General features: G+C 45.8%; 1 protein-coding gene across 1 annotated transcript in view; it reads left to right on the top strand.

Moving 5' to 3' along the window:
- The window catches only part of PRKDC (protein kinase, DNA-activated, catalytic subunit), a 2818033-nt gene that overhangs the window by 1115097 nt on the left and 1685182 nt on the right, over positions 1 to 17754 (top strand). Inside the window, exon 44 of the mRNA XM_086965729.1 lies at positions 11678 to 11743. Within this exon, the coding sequence (XP_086821855.1) occupies positions 11678 to 11743 (66 nt within the window). The remainder of the gene's footprint in view (positions 1 to 11677; positions 11744 to 17754) is intronic.

Raw genomic sequence — 17754 nt, 5'->3', positions numbered from 1 at the left:
AAGCAACACCAACATCAACGAACGGTAATCAACGTCAAAGTAGAACATGCACAGTCAAAACATAACTTCCATATGTTAAAGATTAGACTGCAAAACGTCAACATTATCGGCGCCATCTTGCCCCTTTCCAAGCCCATTCGTGCGCGTAAGCGGCAGCCATTTTGAGCACCATGGCCTCCCTGCCCCTCGCTGATAGCCAGCGCGTCTCTCTCTCTCTCTCTCTTAACCTCGCAAGCATTCCCCCGCACGCTGACAACCCCCGCTCTCTCATGCCTTGGGTCATAAACCCCTCTTCAGCGCAGCTTCCCCACGGAATCCCATCCTGTTCCCAGCGCGACACCTCCCCTCATTCCTTTCGTGGCCTCAAATCCTTTTGATGCAAACCCCCTTTTCCTGTGTCCCCGTTTGTCTTCCTTGTTCCCAGGCCGCCACCTGGCTCTGCGGATACTGTTCATTACCCCGTACAGTAGGAAGCTTCCCCTCCCCATCAAAAGACCCCCGAACCGATCAAAGCCCCCACCCCATGAGATCCGATCAACCCCATGCATTCCGTGAATCGGCGGAATGCCCTGCTGTGCGACAACCATCACCTGTTGTGACCGGGGTGGGGAATCCAACTGTAAATGTATGTGGGAACGGGCCTAAAGGGGAGATTCCGAGGATGTTCTTTCAACTATTAACGTATTGCGAGAATGTGTTATGTGCAATAAAGGTCATAAACCCTAGTATAAGAGGCCAGGCCTCAGAGATGTGGTTAGAGCACCTCGTGACGATACTTGCTGTCTGAATTGATGTGTTCTCCTCCGGAGAGAATAAAATCCTCGTTTCCTGCCTTCCAGTCTCCAGCGCCTGCTTCTTCATTGATTAACATTGTTGGGTCATAGAGGCGATATCGCCGGGCAACAAAAAGGGTCTTTAGTTACTGGTTGTCTTTGGAACCCCTTTTTAACAATTGGCGTCCCAAACGTGGGGCCCATCAGCGACTCGTGGATCCAGTGGGAGAGGTCCTGACGACAGAGTGAACAACTGCAACGATCGGAAGGTACCCTGTCCGATAGACCCTCGTCTGACAGCCGATCATCCGAACTTCACTGGTTCCGAACAGACCTCTCTCGAGTGATCTGCGGTCCTGACTGGGAACCATCAGGAGTGCCACGAGAAGTACGAAGAGAAGAGGACGATCGGGCGCTGGATTCGGAAGACAAGAAACTGTCCATGCGGTCCGGGTAAGGTCGTGTAAACACGACGAATTGCGAAAGTGATAGATAATTGAAAGTGATTGATAATTGTTGAGAAAATACTAGTATTACTTTTTGTTAATTTATTGGAGATTCACTGTCTACAAACGGAGAAACAACAGGCTCTCCCTTTATAAACAGCGAAGGATAGGTACGCACCCGTCGGACCTATCTTTCTCCCCCACTGAACAATTGCCCCTTCCCCCCATTGATTAACTGTTATAGATTGTTTTCTGGAGATTCTCTGTCTGCAAACAGGGAAGAATAGGTCCCCTCTTTGCAGATAGTGAAAGGGTAGGTGACGCGAACCTTTGCGAGCCTACTTATTCTTCCCATTGACCATATTGATTTTTTATTTTTGACCTAACATTGATTGCTCAGAATTGGTTCATGAGGTATTCACTACGTGCAAACAACGTAGAATAGAAATATTCTATCTAGTCTTTGCACGCAGCGATAAGATAGGTAGTGCTGACTATTATCCCATTGTGATCCGTCATGCCTGTCTTCTCCCCACTGGTTAGTAGCCTGTTTAGCCCGGACCGCTTATTAGAGATGAACCATCCGGCTCCACTGGAAGGCACCCCTAATAAGGACATGTTCACGAAGCATGGATTAGTCGCTATAGCCTATAGCCAGCTGTGGCATAAATATACGAAAAAGGATCGAGAAAGTCAGTGGCCACTGATAGGATCCTTCGAAAACGATAGAATAATCGCACTAGAAACAGCCCTTGGTAAAAACAAGACGACGTCCACTATGCTTGACAGCTTCGGCATGTGGCGAAAAGAAGCCGAACAACGCAAAAAGAGAACTGAGAGTAGGTTGGGAAAAGAGCTGCGGAAAGCAGCCCACCTAGCGGCCCAGAAACTAGAGAAAGAGATAAAAGAAAGAGAGGATACCAAACAGAAGCTAGAAATAGAAACATCAAGCCAGTGTCTGGTTAGAACTCCCTCCACGCTCTACCCTGAATTACACTCAAAACAGCGAACCAACGATGATCTGCTGCTAGGTCCTCCGATCATCCACATGCCCCCTCCATATGCCCCTTCCCAACCCTTAGCCCAACACCCACTATCCCCAGGTACCAGCGAGAGTAGCCCCACGGCTTCAGCCCCCATGGCCTCCGTGCCGGCTGAACTCCTTGTATTAGATGTTACGCAAACGACAACGCCGGGCGACCCAGAAGCCCGAAGGGTTGGTCCTGCTAGAGCATATAGACTAAGCAAACACGAACGAGCAGGGGTCGACAAGATAGCAAAAATACTGGTAGAGAAGAGGGAAGATGAAGAGTCCATCACGGATGTGTTTAATTCTTATACTGGGAGTCACAGACGACACTTTACTGTACAACTGTGTTACCACGTCTTAAACGCATACGAGGACCGATATCAAGAAAAAGGTCCACAGAGCCTAACGACTCTGTACCGGAAGGTTGATATCGGGGATGAGAGTGAGAGTGATGTGACGGACCTCCTTACGCGTACGCTTGAGGTTTTCCGCCACCTCACTGAACAAAAACCAAAAATCGAATCCACTACATCTGTAGCAACCGACCCACAAACTGAACGACCTAACACTATGATGCCGATACGAGAGGCTGCCCCTTACTGGGTTCCTCCACGAGGTGAAGGGACTCATGATGACGCAAACAACAAAGATGCAAAGGGAAGGGTAGTGTACAATTGGGTCTACCAACCATGGGACCGGCAAGAGATTCTGACCTTCCGGAAATCTCTGCCAGACCTACGTAAAAACCCCACTGCCTTCTATACTGAGTTGGGTACGGCCCTAGGATCGACGATTATGACTCTAGCTGACATCGACTTGTTTTTCGGGTTATGTCTACCAGCTGATCTGTGGAAGCAAATCCGGAAAGTCGACCACTCTGAGCTGTTTGGACATAACTGGTCACAACTTGATGGCATAGACAGACAACGAGAACCCGGACAAAAGCCTTTGAAAGCCATTTTAGACCTCCCGGATAAAATCGTACAGAAATTAAAAACCCTGATCCCAGAAAAGAAAGTGGACTGGTCGATAGTAACGGCTTGTCGCCAGAAACCTCAGGAGGATGTATCGGAATACTTCTCCCGGTTTGAAACGGTGTTCTCCGATTACAGTGGCCAGGACCTGACCACTGCAACCGGACACCATCTGTTTGTCCAGAATTACGTTAAGGGTTTATCACCGGAGGTCTCGCAGAAACTGCAGGCCAGCGAAAGTAGTTGGGCAGCCTCCAAACCTACGGCTATCCTCCAGATGGCCCAATATTATGAACATCAGAAAAACGAAAACGATAGAACGACAGAGAGGAAGAAGAAAGAATTAAAAGAGAGGGTGATGATAGCTCAACTGCAAGGGGTGACTCTGGGACGAGACCAATACCGGGGAAACCATCAGATGAATGTCCCTAAAACGGCACCTCCCAAAGACCGTGCTTCAACTCCCCACATTGGACGTACAGACATTAGAGAGGACCAGTGTGCCTTCTGTAAAGGATCGGGCCACTGGAAATCTCAGTGCCCGGTTCTTTTGGAACTCACCAGAAATAGAGATCCTAGAGATTCAGCAAACGAACCAAGAAATAGGGGACCACAGCGAGGGCCCCCAAACAACGCAACTAATGATAGATCCAGTAGACCAAACACATTTGATCGACCCCGACAGAACCAATGTCAGCAATCTGACTACGATGACGTTCATGACTTTGCATAGGACTGCCTAGGGCAAGGGAGGGATCCAGTCGAGCTCCATGTTGACCAGCAAGGCCCTTATGTCACTGCTAAGGTCTTGGGTACAAAGTCACCATTCCTGGTAGACACTGGCGCAACACGTAGTGCATTATCTAAACGACTGATTCCAAGGGCACCCTTGTCTGGCTTACTAATAACATCGACAGGTTTCGATGGGACGCCCTCCACTAACCCTTTGTCCGCCCCAATCCTCTTTGACTTAGAAAACAACACCACTGACACTACGTTTTTGCTTTCCTCCAATAGCCCTGACGCAATTATGGGACTCGACTTATTGAAACACTTCCGAGCAACGATTAGATGTTCTCAAGATGGAGTCCGAGTTTTCCTTTACGACAATCCTGTTCTGCTTAGACATTGCCCCCCCAGACACATGTTTTCCATCACCGACGCTGACACTTCCCTGCTTGACACTCTGCCTCCGTATCTGTGGGCCAAAACGGATTCGGATGTAGGGCGCATGATGATTGACCCAGTGCACATCACTGTTCGACCAGATGCAACACTCCCAAAACTTCCACAATATCGGATATCGCCCGAGGGCGAGAAGGCATTGGTAGAAATCATCCAATCACTGATAGACGCAGGAGTGGTAGAGGAAGTAGTTAGCAACGTTTGCAACAGCCCAATCTTGCCCATCATTAAGAAACAGGGAGAAGGAGATGAGAAAGCATACCGCTTCATCATTGACCTTCGAGAGATCAACAAAGTGGTGGTACCCCAGTACCCTGTGGTCTCGGACATTACCACCATCCTGACTTTGATTCCCTCCACTGCCACCACCTTCACTGTCATTGACCTCAAAAACGCATTCTTTTCCATCCCTATCCACCCAGACAGCCGATATCTCTTCGGTTTCACCCTAAAAGCCCGCTCATATAGGTTCTGCCGAGCACCCCAGGGCTACACAGAAAGCCCTAGCATCTATAGCCAGGCCCTCAAGAGACAACTGGATCAAGTCCAGTTACCCGATGGAGTGGTGTTAGTACAATATGTCGATGACATCCTTTTGGCAGCCGACACCACTCCACTAGCTGTCACAGCCACCATTCAACTCCTGCATTTCCTTGCAGAAAATGGCCACAAGGTCTCTAAGAAGAAGTTGCAATTCTGCCAACCCCAGGTCACTTACCTAGGCCACCTTTTGTCCAAAGACGGAAGGAAGCTGACTCCTGACCGGATCCAAACCATTCTCGACACCCCTGTCCCTAAGACCCAGAAACAGGTCCGCTCTCTACTAGGCCTCACCTCCTTCTGCCGACAGTGGTTACCCAACTTTAGCCTTGTAGTAAAACCACTGCTTTCATTGCTAGCAAAGGACATCCCTCTCCCACTCCCTTGGACCCCTGAGTGTCAGACTTCTTTCATGCAACTACGAGATGCCCTCTGCTCGGCCCCTGTGTTGGGTACCCCCGATTACACGAAGCCCTTCTCCCTTTTCACGCACGAAAGGGAGGGGTGTGCTTTATCTGTCCTGACCCAGTCCATCGGCTCAAAGCAACGACCATGCGCTTATTTCTCAGCCACTCTTGACCCTGTAGCCAGAGCCCTGCCTGCTTGCCTTCGAGCCGTAGCTGCTGCTGCGATCTCCATCCGACAGAGTGAGGGGATCGTGCTCTCGAATTCCCTCACAGTACTGGTACCCCATGCAGTTGACACCCTCCTAAACCAAACCAAAACGCAACACCTGACGAGTGCACGACTGACAGGATACGAACTGACTCTGCTCGCACCCCACATCACTCTGAAGAGATGCACCACACTGAACCCAGCAACCCTGCTGCCCTTACCAGAAAACGATCCCAATGCGCACCCTGTACACGACTGTGTGACCCTCACAGACGAACAGACCAGAAGTAGGGTTGACCTCAGAGACACGGCTTTCCCCGACCCCGACGGAGAGCTGTGGGTGGACGGTTCTTGCATCAAACTCCCCGATGGCACCACTTCAGCTGCCTATGCAGTCACCACGGCTCGAACTGTAGTCGAGACAGCCCGCATAACGCAACGATCTGCCCAGGCAGCGGAACTGATTGCCCTGACACGAGCCTGTATTCTAGCAGCAGGAACCACAGCAAACATTTACACCGACAGCCAGTATGCCTTTGGGGTGGTTCACCATTTTGGGCTCCTTTGGAGGGAGAGGGGATTCTTGACCTCACACGGCACCCCCATTTTGCACGGGGATCTAGTCTCCGCCTTGATCGAAGCCGTCCTTCTCCCCAAAAAGCTTGCAGTCATCAAATGTCAGGCACACAAAAGGGTGACAGACATTATTGGACAGGGGAATGCACTAGCCGACATCACTGCCCGAACGACAGCTGAAAATAGGACGACAACACGCATGTACGCGACCAGGTCACAAGCCGAAAAATGGTCTGACGCTAGGGACACTATTAGAGACATTCAAATGGCTAGCACACAACACGAACTGACCGAATGGACACGGGTGGGATTGAAAGATGACGAAGGCTGCTGGCGGACAAAAGACACAAACAAATGGTTGTTACCTGACTCGTATCTGATCCCCATACTGACTATGGCACATTCCCCTGCCCACATAGGATCAGCCCCCATGATTGAACTTGTCTCCAGAGTTTGGCACAATGATAAGATCACAGAGTCCGCCAAACGCCTGGTCCAACAATGTTTGATATGCCTGCAACACAATCCCGGGAAAGGAACTGTAGTACCCCGGGGAGGGTTTGGGGTCCCGAATCACCCATTTGAAGTCCTGCAGATGGACTACATCCAACTAGACAGATGTCAAGGCCTGAAATATGTACTTGTGGTGGTATGCGCATTTAGCAAATGGGTGGAAGCATATCCAACCCGTGACAACACTGCAATGGCCACAGCAAAAGTACTGTTAAAGGAGTTTTTCCCCCGTTACGGCCTTTGTCGAATTTTGTGGAGCGACAATGGCCCCCACTTCGTAGCCGAAGTTATCCAACTCATTTTGAAGGGGTTGGGTGTAAAACAAAAGTTCCACGCAGTCTTCCACCCCCAATCTGCTGGACTAGTTGAACGACATAACGCCACACTGAAACTAAAATTGGCCAAAATAGTAGCTACCACAGGACTGAAATGGCCAGACGCACTCCCCCTGGCATTGCTTTCAATGCGTTCCACCCCCACCAAACACCACTTGACGCCATACGAAGTTGTATTCGGCCGGCCTATGAATGTCTGGTCTGCACCGAAACCAACTTCCATTCATGACGTCCCGGACGTCCTAATGTCTGATTACTTATGTCAGTTGACTAAAACGCTGTCTGTTATCCATCAACAGGTGCTGCATGCCATCCCTGACACTTCCAGGGGTCCCGGACACACCATTCAGCCTGGGGATTTTGTCCTGATCCGGAATTTCCAGCGTGCCAAGAGTCTGGAACCCCGGTGGACGGGCCCCTGGCAAGTCCTCATCACCACCCGAACAGCCCTACGGGTGGAGGGAAAACGCAACTGGCTGCATGCACACCACTGTAAGAAGATCTCTTCGACCCTGACCTCGACTGAAAACATCGACAACCAAGAAGAGCTCCTGAACAAGGATCGACCGTCACTAACCTGCTATCCTGATACCGACACACTTGAACTTTCAAAATTCTCTGATCCCACAGTGCCATCAAAAGAAGGGTATTTCCTGCGTCGAAAGGAGGGAGTCTCGGCTAAGTAGACCACGGACTGAGTTAAATCTCAGAACGGTGACCTAAACACTACCAAGGGTTACCCGGAGAGAAGCAAAACAAAGTCTGTGGTTCTGCCCGCTACCGAGCCCCTTGAAGATGATGGAAGCGCCAAATAAGAAGATGATGAAGGCAACAGGAAATACCCACCGCAGAAACCCAAAAGCAGACAAACTCCATAGCCCCAAGACTATTGCGCTCTTCATCACAATCCTCTTCTGCTTTCTCCTCATGACCACACTCTGGATTGTGGAAGAAAATGCACCTGCTCACGAAACCTTCTTGACCACTGTCCAGCCTACCACCATGAAGGAACATTATCTGATTTCGCTCTCTCCCCAACTCAGAGAGAGGCGAAAGGAATTTTGGAATAACTCCTTCGTACAACTACTTCACCAGCACAACCTTGCCACCAATGCCACCAACTGTTGGATCTGTGGGTTGCTACCCCACGCCACTGGACACTCGATACCATTCATCCCTTCACCTTTCTCAGTTCACGGCTCCTGTCTTGCCTGGCTGATGCTTCTGCAAGAAAGCTTTAAGGACAATGCCACCTCCAGCAAAACCGTAACGCATTTCTACCACGGGGTCTGGCGGAACAGAACAAAGACACACTTCTGCCCGCAGACCAACAACAACACAATCCACTTGGATATCCCTGCTAAAGAACAAGTTGAAATGCAAGTGTTCAATAATCCAACCAGAACCACCTTCTCCTACCTGCGAAAACGAACGGCTGCCACTCTGACTGTGGCCCTGTCAGTCATCAACGTCACCGGCCACATGTGCATGGAAGGGCTTGGGACTCAGCTGGTAGGCCACAGTGCCTGCCGGTTTTCCAGAACTCTGGACTCCGCCGACCCACCTTCCTTTGTGGCATCTCCAAACATGTATTTCGTCTGCGGCACGAAGGCTTACACCTGGCTCCCCAAAGGCTGGGGGGGCACTTGTTTCATTTCTTTCATCCTTCCTCCGACTTATGTGGCACCAGCAAATCATCACAGACAAAAACGAGCCAAGGACATCGAACAAGCCGATTCAACAGGAGCGCAATTCATCGATGCTATGAAAGGACTAGTCCCCCTCTGGGGCCCGATGGCAAACAGCCGTGCCATCCGACATCTGACTCAAGCAGTTGAGACAACAATGAACATCACGGCTGGTATCCTTGCTAACAACACCGCTGAACTTCAAGCGGTCCGCTTGGTGGCCCTCCAGAACCGCCTTGTCCTGGATGTGGTTCTTGCGGACCGTGGTGGAGCATGCCGCATCATTGGGTCCAGCTGCTGTACATACATACCGGACAACTCACCCTCAGTGTACAAAGCCATCGAACATCTTCACAGACTCTCTTCAGAAGTCCACCAGGAACAAGAAGAATGGTCGCTTGGTGGTTGGTTCTGGAACACCGTTAAGAACTGGGGTTGGAGACTGTTCACCATTATCCTGATTCCTGTAGTTGTAATATGCGGTCTATGCTTAGGAATTCAATGTCTGCCACCTCTGTGTTCATTATGTGCAAATTGTATTTGCCCTAAGACTGTGGACTTTGAAAACGAACGTATGAGAGCAATATATGATGCCGAGGTTAGGAATTTGATGAAGATTGACATTGAGTAAGCAAGTTGGCTAAGATATGTTGAAAAGGGAGGACTGTTAAAGATTAGACTGCAAAACGTCAACATTATCGGCGCCATCTTGCCCCTTTCCAAGCCCATTCGTGCGCGTAAGCGGCAGCCATTTTGAGCACCATGGCCTCCCTGCCCCTCGCTGATAGCCAGCGCGTCTCTCTCTCTCTCTCTTAACCTCGCAAGCATTCCCCCGCACGCTGACAACCCCCGCTCTCTCATGCCTTGGGTCATAAACCCCTCTTCAGCGCAGCTTCCCCACGGAATCCCATCCTGTTCCCAGCGCGACACCTCCCCTCATTCCTTTCGTGGCCTCAAATCCTTTTGATGCAAACCCCCTTTTCCTGTGTCCCCGTTTGTCTTCCTTGTTCCCAGGCCGCCACCTGGCTCTGCGGATACTGTTCATTACCCCGTACAGTAGGAAGCTTCCCCTCCCCATCAAAAGACCCCCGAACCGATCAAAGCCCCCACCCCATGAGATCCGATCAACCCCATGCATTCCGTGAATCGGCGGAATGCCCTGCTGTGCGACAACCATCACCTGTTGTGACCGGGGTGGGGAATCCAACTGTAAATGTATGTGGGAACGGGCCTAAAGGGGAGATTCCGAGGATGTTCTTTCAACTATTAACGTATTGCGAGAATGTGTTATGTGCAATAAAGGTCATAAACCCTAGTATAAGAGGCCAGGCCTCAGAGATGTGGTTAGAGCACCTCGTGACGATACTTGCTGTCTGAATTGATGTGTTCTCCTCCGGAGAGAATAAAATCCTCGTTTCCTGCCTTCCAGTCTCCAGCGCCTGCTTCTTCATTGATTAACATTGTTGGGTCATAGAGGCGATATCGCCGGGCAACAAAAAGGGTCTTTAGTTACTGGTTGTCTTTGGAACCCCTTTTTAACACATATGACGAAAGAAAGTAATAATATACATACTCAAATCATTTGAACATATGCAAATAGATGACACGTACACCATCTCTCATAAAGGGAGGCAAAAAATGAATAAATAAATAAGCGTAATGCATGTGTAGCATAAGTAAACCTGACGTCTCAGGCTCCCTTATGCAGCATAGATCCCCCTTATGCAGCATAGATCCAATTAACGACAAAGATAACAGGAGCCGCAGAGTTGACAGCGAACCAGCACTGAAGAACTACAAACAGATAGAATCATAACAAGAAGGAAGAAAAATGCGTGAAGAAATTATACGCTCACTGAAGAAATTATACGCTCACCCCACAACAATGGAATACCAAGGGATACACTAACCCTTCTAGGGATACACTCACCCTAATACTTAAAATGAACTGGGACACGCTCACTAGTGCACATTACAGGCAGGATTTCCCTCACCCAAATACTTTAATAATGCAAATTAACTGGGACACACCTAAGTGCACATTACAGGATTTACCACACCCAAATACTTAAATAAACATTAATGAACTGGGACACACTCACTCGTGCACATTACAGGATTTTACTCACCCAAATACTTTAATAATGCAAATGAACTGGGACACACATAAGTGCACATTACAAGATTTCCAACTGCCAGTAAACTACAGGCAAAGCCCCCAACATTCTATGATGTCACCAGGTATTCTCACAGTGACACCATGTGAGCCACAGGGAGACAAAGATCACTTACAACAGCATGCACTGGTGGCGATTATATGTTGCTACAGTCCCTCAAGTCAGGAGCCCCATGGAGCCAGCACAGACCTGAGTAATGTTAAATAGTGGTGCATTGTAGCACTGCTGCAAAATTCTTCCGAACCAGTCTGGTACCTGAGGAATATTCTAAGATTAGCAATCATCGCTTGAATAGAGTATCTATTAGAAGGCAATTAACGTATTTGTTTGGAATTTTATGTTTTAGACCTGAAGTCGATTGTAATGGAGCTTTGTACCCTACAGCCGCTCTGATGAATAAACTACACTTCAACTTATGTTCTTGATTGAAAGTCCCTTTCATTTAAGCACTTTGGAACATAACAAACTACCTAAGATGACCTGAGTGGTCCCTGGTACAGTGATGCATTAGAAGGTTAATGTAATTTAAAATGCCGAAGATTCCTGAAAGTGTTAGGAAGTATACAGGAAGATTACTGGCCGTGATATAGTAACCCAATGAGCAGGATAGTGCCCTACAAAACTGAAGTTGTGCCCAGCATTATTTGCATTATTCGGTCCAGAAATATGTTGTGATATATTAGTTAACAAATATGTCTCTTAATCCCACGAGGTTTATAAAGGCGAACATAGTACCCTTAAGCACTATTTTGTAATTTCAGCCTAAAAAATAAAAATATTGAAATGCTTTACATATGTAATCATATTAAATGTGTTTTTTTGCAGAGCCTGTTTATTTTTGAAAACCTAATAGACCTACGTCACTGCTACACCTTTCCTGTGGAGGTCGAAGTGAGTACAGACATTTTTAATATCTGCTTACCTATGTGTAGTCCCTCAGAAATGCCAACCTATTTGTAGTTAAAATCGTTGTTTTAAGTTTCTTTCTTGTGTGTGCCGATATTGCTCTTGAGTTATTCCTACCACCTTTGGCTTTACAATGGATTCAAGACTCCTTCACATTTTCACATGAGGTATTTTTTTTCTCTCATGACATTTGATTCCCTCATTACAAAGTCTTGTCCCAGGGAACATATTTTGTGGACTTCATTATTTTTTCATCTTTGCTCGAGTTATATGAACTAGTGTACTGTAGACAGTGCTTTTCTCGTTGATCCACAATCTCTGGTATATATTGGAACAGACCTGCCTACAACTATTCTACAGATGTTACTGTAATAGCCACAAGTATCCTACTTCTGACTCTTCCTCCCTGCTAATGCTCTGGAAGAACTCTATCGCATGCAAGTGTGTGATACCACTCCAGCTCACGCCAATTAGGAACCTAGAGAGCAACAGCAGTTGACAAGCATTATAAGGCTAATAATATTTCCTACTAAGTGTTTTCAAGGGAAAGCGACATTAAAAGAAGGTTTTCTGCACTAAAAGCAAAACATTTTAGCATGAGGAACTTACACTTACTTAAGATATGCTGAAGCTAAGTATATAAGTACTCTATAATACGTCTCAGGACTTATTTTTTAATAAAATCATTTGTTTCTGTGTGTGAAAGTATGCTCTCTTAAAATACAGAAAGAACCCTAAATTAAAAAAACAAAAGAAATAAATTTGTTATAAAAGGAAACCTTACTGGTATCAAAATACATTGATATGCAACACTGGTCTCCAGCTTTTTTTGTAGTAAGAGCTACTTATGTTCAATGAAAATCTTTCCAAGCTGCTAATATTATAAGTGATGTAATATTGACTGTAACCGACACGATTACATTATATAAAAGATTGCCAGTAATGATTACCTCAGGTCATCAAGCAAGGCTGCTAGCAGTAATTTAGAAAAGGGTTTATCATGTGGAATGCCTTTATGTGGGAAATAAATAAAAGCCGTAGCTGCAAGGCTGCTGAAATCAAGGTAATAATAGTAGTGAGATTCCCCAACATCACATGATTTATCTCTCAAATATGAGTTTAAATATATTTTGGAAATTCAACAATTTTTCTCCAAATGTGTGGGATCCCCAACCATATGAATTTAGCATAATTGATCTCAAAACCGGACACCTGGAAATCTTTCTATTTCTTGAATGAGGGCGGGAGTAATGTTTCAGAGTTTTTGATAAAGCATGAAATATTAGCAGCGAATAGAGCAATCTTGTAGGTGGTATAATGTACCCTTATACCTGTAATTCAATGGTTGGCATTTATTTTATGCCCCTGAGGTCCAGATCCAACGCAAATATAGTAGGTTAAGTGGGTCCTATCCCTAATGTACTTCTACCCAAATTTGTTTTAGCACTGCAAACATTATGTATTTTTAGCACCATACATGATTGCACAAAATTTGCTTTGATCAATTAGTTCGTCTTGGGACCCACAGAAGTTTTATCAAATACTTTAAACATATATTGTCAATCTAATCTATCGTATATGTTCCCTGTGTCAAAATGGAGAAGGATCATTTGTGTATCAGTCTTTGCGGTCACCAAGTCAAGATCCAGGCCTTTTCTCTTATAAGCCCAGATTGTTTGGGCTACAAATACTAGGCCACATATTCTCAAGTTTGCCTGATATTAGTTTATATTTTCACAATGATGTTCAATAAAGCCATCCGCCTATAAGATGCACATAGCTTGGGATCTTTTTTGGCGTGGTGATCAGGACTGTTTAGTACTCCATCATCGTTCTCGTTACTGCTCCTGTCGATAAAATGTAGTTCAAAATTTGAGCTACAGGAATCAATACTTCTCCTTAAAAACGTTATAGAAAGAGGTAGTATAACCATCCGGAAGTGGTGCTTTATCACTCATTAGAACTTTACTAACTTCTAGTGTTTCGTGTGGTGCAATGAGTTTTCTAGTAGTTCTAGTAGGGACAAGAGAATGTTTTTAAATTTAATTTCTTTCAAATGCTTTTTTTTTCATCTAGATCTGGGACACTTTATGCAGAGTAGAGTGTTAAATAAAAATCATGTATATCTGAATAATATCCTCTGTCTCGGTTTTCCTAAGGCCCTCTGGTAATTGAAGAGCTTTTATAATATTCCGAATTTGGTTCATTTTATTTTTGTACGCATGGAACCTATCAGCTTTATCGTCTTTTTCATAATACAGTTGTTTGGTTTGCAGCATGTTGCGTACCATCCCTCCCATAAGTATCTGTTCCAGTTCTCTTAGTTTCAGCATTTCCCTGTAAGCAATACTGGAACAGGTGTGTTCATGTTACGCCTTAAAAGTGATTTCCTTTTCCAGTGCTAGCATGCAGGTATTATTCCTTCTAAAAATAAATTTGTTGTGTATAACATACGTTGTCCCCTCATACCTCACCCTAATACTTAAAATGAACTGGGACACGCTCACTAGTGCACATTACAGGCAGGATTTCCCTCACCCAAATACTTTAATAATGCAAATTAACTGGGAAACACCTAAGTGCACATTACAGGATTTACCTCACCCAAATACTTTAATAATGCAAATGAACTGGGACACACCTAAGTGCACATTACAGGATTTACCACACCCAAATACTTAAATAAACATTAATGAACTGGGACACACTCACTCGTGCACATTACAGGATTTTACCTACCCAAATACTTTAATAATGCAAATGAACTGGGACACACATAAGTGCACATTACAAGATTTCCAACTGCCAGTAAACTACAGGCAAAGCCACCAACATTCTATGATGTCACCAGGTATTCTCACAGTGACACCATGTGAGCCACAGGGAGACAAAGATCACTTACAACAGCATGCACTGGTGGCGATTATATGTTGCTACAGTCCCTCAAGTCAGGAGCCCCATGGAGCCAGCACAGACCTGAGTAATGTTAAATAGTGGTGCATTGTAGCACTGCTGCAAAATTCTTCCGAACCAGTCTGGTACCTGAGGAATATTCTAAGATTAGCAATCATCGCTTGAATAGAGTATCTATTAGAAGGCAATTAACGTATTTGTTTGGAATTTTATGTTTTAGACCTGAAGTCGATTGTAATGGAGCTTTGTACCCTACAGCCGCTCTGATGAATAAACTACACTTCAACTTATGTTCTTGATTGAAAGTCCCTTTCATTTAAGCACTTTGGAACATAACAAACTACCTAAGATGACCTGAGTGGTCCCTGGTACAGTGATGCATTCGAAGGTTAATGTAATTTAAAATGCCGAAGATTCCTGAAAGTGTTAGGAAGTATACAGGAAGATTACTGGCCGTGATATAGTAACCCAATGAGCAGGATAGTGCCCTACAAAACTGAAGTCAGGTCAGAGGTCAGTGTCCCATCTAACCAAAAGCGATGTAGATACTTTGTCATTCTTGTGGGGAAAAGGAGACCACTGTGTATTCTGTGCTATGTACTTATTCTATTGACAAAGTATTGTGCTGTTCCGGCAAATGATTTCGCAGCTGTTTTGTGTTTGCGTGTTTTCAAGAGGATGAGAAGGAGGGAGTTTGAGCTCCTGAGGTTTCTCGTCTGCCCGGCCCTCTTAAGTTTGGCGGCTAAATAGTCTGTTTTTCCGAGTGTGGAGGGCTTTGTGCGTGAGGCAAGCCGTTCTGAAATTGGCTCACTGTTCAACTGGGAGCCATTTGGGAGCCATTTTAGTTCTCTTAGTGCTGGTGAAATGTGGTCATATTTCCTGATTCCAGTGACCATTCTGGCTGCTGCGTTGAGGGTTGTACGGAGGGTTGCGTTGCTGTAGTCGAGTCTGGATAGCACCAGCGATTGTGTGGCTTGTTTGAGGTCTTTGGCAGGAATGAATGGTTTGATTTTGTATAGAAGCCTTAGGTTGACGAAGGCAGTCTTTGCAGAGTTTTTGATGTGGTTGGTCATGTCCAGTTTGGGGTCTAGGGGGATTCCAAAGAATTTTACGGATTTGGCCAAGGTGAGGTTACCGTTTAGAGTGTCCAAAGCTTCAAGCCACTCTGCAATTTGTGGGTTCTCTTCTTTGTGGGAGATGAGGAGGATCTCTGTTTTTTCTTGGTTGAGTTTAAGGTGGTTTTGGGATAGCCAGCCTTGAATTTCTTTTAGAGTGTTGTTAAGTCTGAGGATGTCGTCTGGGGAGGAGGTTTCTAGATCGATCTGGGTGTCATCGGCGTATATGTGGAAGGGGATCTTCGCTTTTTAAGAATGGTGGTGAGGGGTTCTATGTATATGTTGAACAGTTGAGGTGAGAGCACTGAACCTTGGGGTACACCTCTGCTGACAGGGTGGAGGTCGGAGGTAAAGTTCTTGTTATCTTTTGCGAGCGGTTCTGAAGGAAAGAGGTGAACCATCGGAGGACCTTATCTTCGGCACCCGCCCTTTCTTTAATGGCCTTGATGAGAAGTTGGTGGTCTACTGTGTCAATGGATGCCGATATGTCGAGGAGAATGAGAAGGCAGCATTGGCCAGAGACTAGTGACTGGTGGATGTCGTCTCTGATGTTGAGGATCGCTGTCTCGGTGCTGAAACCTTTTCTGAACCCCGATTGGTGGGGGTCAAGAAGATTGATGTGTTCAATGTATTGAGTTAGCTGTGAGAGGACGCATTTCTCCAGGATTTTTGATAGGAGGGGGCGATTGGAGACAAGTCTGAAGTTGTTCATGTCCGTGCAATCAAGGCCTGTTTTTTTTAGTAGTGGTGTGACTTGGCCAACTTTGAGGCAATCGGGTATAGTGCTGGATTGAAGGGAGCTGTTGATGATTCTGCACCAGAAGGGAGCTATGGCGAGTTTGAGGTTTTTGGTCAGTTGAGTGGGTATAGGGTCTAGGAGGTGAGAGGCGGGCTTGGAGGTTGAGATTAGCTTCATAATCTCTGTTTCTGTGATGGGAGCAAAGGCCTTCCATGTAGTTGCGTTGTGAAGACATGTGCTTACTGTAGTTTTATGTCCAGTTTGAAAAAGCACCACTTTATAAATCAATCCAATCCAATAGGAGCAATAAATAACTCTCTTATTGTCTTTATAAATAGATGCTGAGTCTTGATGAATTTTTCAATGCTTATTTAATATTCCATTTTGGAAAAAAATCCAGCCAACGCGTTTCGTCCTGAAAACAGAACTTCTTCAGGGCGAAAAGGTTGTTCCAAAGCGCGAAGTTATCCGACAAAGGAAGGAGAAAAAGTCCTTCAAATCCTTTTGGTCCTTTTTATTCCTTTTTATCCAAATTACCCAGACAAAGCTCCATATTGAGACTAATGCATATATTTTGCTAAAATAGTTGTCCCTCCTTTGGTCCAAAATGTGCCTCGGCAAAGTTAGCTCGAAAGCAATTACTTGTATTGGGACAGAGGTCTTAAGTTACGACTTCGTCATGTTTGAGGAATATGCGTGTACCATGTTCCACAGTCCCAAGAAATGAGTATTTCGCCAGTAATCGCCTAGTCTGTTGATCACGATGAATCAACAACACGGCGTTATGCAATTTCGAAAAGCCACCGCCCCTGCTACGTGCTTACTGTAGTATCTAGGGGAAGGCTTTCGCTGTCGGGATTGTTGCTGGTGTCTAGCGAGTGTTCAATCTTGGTAATTTTTTTCTTTGCAGAAGCTGGCGAAATTTTTGCAGAGTTCCGTGGAGGCCTGGGTGAAGGTTGTTGTGGGCTTAGTGGTTTGTTGATTTATAATTTTAAAGAGTTCATTAGGCATGTTTTTTGCATTGTCAAGTACGGAGCAGAAGAAGTTTTTTTTTTTTTTTGTGGATGTGTTTTTTTGTAGCTTCTCCGAGCTGCTTTGAGTTGTTCACGAGTGCTAGCGGAGGGGTTGTTTCTCCAGAGTCTTTCTGTGGCTCTAAGTTGTCTCCTTTCATTATTGATGTCCGTGTTGAACCAGGATCTGGATTTTCCTGGGTTTTTTTTTGTTTCAGA

Source organism: Lissotriton vulgaris, chromosome 4_1 (assembly GCF_964263255.1).
Source record: "Lissotriton vulgaris chromosome 4_1, aLisVul1.2, whole genome shotgun sequence".
Lineage (NCBI taxonomy): Eukaryota > Metazoa > Chordata > Amphibia > Caudata > Salamandridae > Lissotriton > Lissotriton vulgaris.
Note: the sequence above shows the minus strand (reverse complement) of the source record. Positions and strands in the feature narration are given on the sequence as shown.